Source organism: Lolium perenne, chromosome 4 (genome assembly GCF_019359855.2).
Source record: "Lolium perenne isolate Kyuss_39 chromosome 4, Kyuss_2.0, whole genome shotgun sequence".
In the NCBI taxonomy this organism is placed as follows: Eukaryota; Viridiplantae; Streptophyta; class Magnoliopsida; order Poales; family Poaceae; genus Lolium; species Lolium perenne.
The window spans coordinates 74,720,835-74,722,870 of NC_067247.2; the positions used below are offsets into that span (position 1 = coordinate 74,720,835).

Here is a 2,036-nt window from a genome sequence, read left to right on the forward strand (position 1 = left end):
CGCCGACGACATATCCTATAACATCCTCGAAGTTCATGTCAAAAAAAGAGTAAAACTTGGAAGATTTAAAAAAAGGAGTAAAAGAAGGAAAGTATTTGCTCTGTTTTGTCAAACAACTGATTACCATGAAAATACGCCTTCTCTATCTACTTACGTAACAACGGGTATTACGTATTCAGTTTATGAAGGGGACTGTCTCGTCTTGCTTCTCCCCTGCTTTCTCATCGTCAGTCTCTGTCGCCGATCCACCAAAACCCTAATGGCTTCCCGCCTCCTCCACCTCCGCCGCCTTCTCCCGGCCGCGCGCCCGTCCGCCGCCGCCGCGTTCTCCACATCCGTCACCCCGACCCCGCGGGTCTCCGGTCTCGTAGACGAGATCTGCGGCCTCAACCTCCTCGAGGCTTCCTCCCTCGCCGACGCCCTGCGCGGCCGCCTCGGCGTTGACCAGCTCCCTCCCCTAGCTATCCTAATGGGCGGAGCAGCTCCGCTGGCCGGCGATGGCGCCGCTGGGGCGGCCGGCGAGGAGGCAAAGCCGAAGGAGGAAAAGATGGCGTTCGACGTGAAGCTGGAGGGGTTCGACGCCGCGGCCAAGCTTAAGATCATCAAGGAGCTGAGGGCGTTCACGAGCTTGGGCTTGAAGGAGGCCAAGGAGCTCGTGGAGAAGGCGCCGGCCGTGCTGAAGGCCGGAGTGCCCAAGGAGGAGGCGGAGGGCATTGCTGAGAAGTTGCGGGCACTGGGCGCCAAGATTGTTCTCGAGTGAGAGGACCAGATCTCTGTATGGCTTTGTTTCTTGATTTCTTTCTGTTTATTGTACGAAGAAAAAAGAGAAAAAATTGGAACCAAGGATTCAATAATTAACGAGACTAACTCTGTTATTCTTATATCCTCTTGTTGATAGCAGAAATGCCAGTTGGGCTTCGGAAAACATGGTCTCAGAATTAGCCATAAAGCTTTTAGCTGTCTCATGCCTGTTTCTTGACGGAGCAAGAGATAGTGTATTATCTAGAACAAGAACAACTAGTTTAAGACTGGATTCTGTCTTATCAATCGCAGCTGTGATTTGCTTTTTACACAGATGTTCTCGGTAATGCATCTTTCATGTATCAGTGTTCAGTTTTTGCTAGGTAGAGTGTCGTGAAGTTTGCATGAACATGAAATTCAGATTTTAGAAAGGTCTTGTTATGTGTGGCAGCACTAGCTAGCTACTAATTTGAACCAGATCAAAATATTTGATTAAGATGGGAGTAATTAGTTTGACTAGTCTGCAGTATATGAATACATATATGAAATTTGCAAGCAGGGATAGTCCAAGGTACATGTAACTGCAAAGCTGTTATGTTGTGGTTGAAATGGGACATTGCTGATGTATTGAGGATGTTTTTGGAGATCAAATTTGGTCTGACAAAAGTTAGCAAATATGGAAATGATTTTCTTATTAGTTGATTATGTTTGTGAAAACTTTGTTCGGTATACTTTTAAATATTTCAATTTTTGTAATCATTCTCAAATGGCTTATGGTAATTGGCTTGAGGTTGCGTTGAGCAGAAGTTTTGAAACTAGCTCTATGAGAACCTCTATTAGTTGAGGTTTTTTCAGTTCTTTATATAGAGATATGAGTTTTCTGAAGTACTTACTCATGCTTAGAAACAGATGCTGGAAACAGAGAACCAATTCTTTTTATGCTTTGAGTTTATTGTAACGGATGTTACCTTTGTCTTCTCATTCACACTGAAGCATAGGTTTGTGAAACTGGTCAGTGGCACCAGATGGTCGCTAGTTGTTATGGTGACGCCTAGTTAATCCTTGCTCTGTTTATGTGCCTTTGATTGACAATATGTGTAACTACAGTTATATTGGAAAACGGTGTGATTGACTGTAGCATGTATTAATCGAGAAGATAAAATGGAGACTCATACTCTCTCAACCTCAAATGCACTTTCAATAGATGTTCGTCTATATCTTGCATGCATGGTGCAGTTAAAGTTTAAAAATCAACGATCAATGTATATCTTTCATCTATTGGTAGTAGAACACTT

The 2,036-nt window shown here is 44.1% G+C and overlaps 1 protein-coding gene across 1 annotated transcript; it reads left to right on the top strand.

Moving 5' to 3' along the window:
* The first annotated feature begins 202 nt into the window (after nt 1-202).
* Nucleotides 203-881, top strand: LOC127292986 (uncharacterized). The gene has a single exon (XM_051322537.2). It carries the CDS (start codon nt 260-262, stop codon nt 758-760), a length of 501 nt encoding a protein of 166 aa, XP_051178497.1. The 5' UTR covers nt 203-259; the 3' UTR covers nt 761-881.
* Nucleotides 882-2,036: the final 1,155 nt, after the last annotated feature.

Excerpts from the sequence above, each read along its gene's own strand:
- LOC127292986 (XM_051322537.2), top strand. The coding sequence starts at position 260 with ATGGCTTCCCGCCTCCTCCACCTCCGCCGCCTTCTCCCGGCCGCGCGC.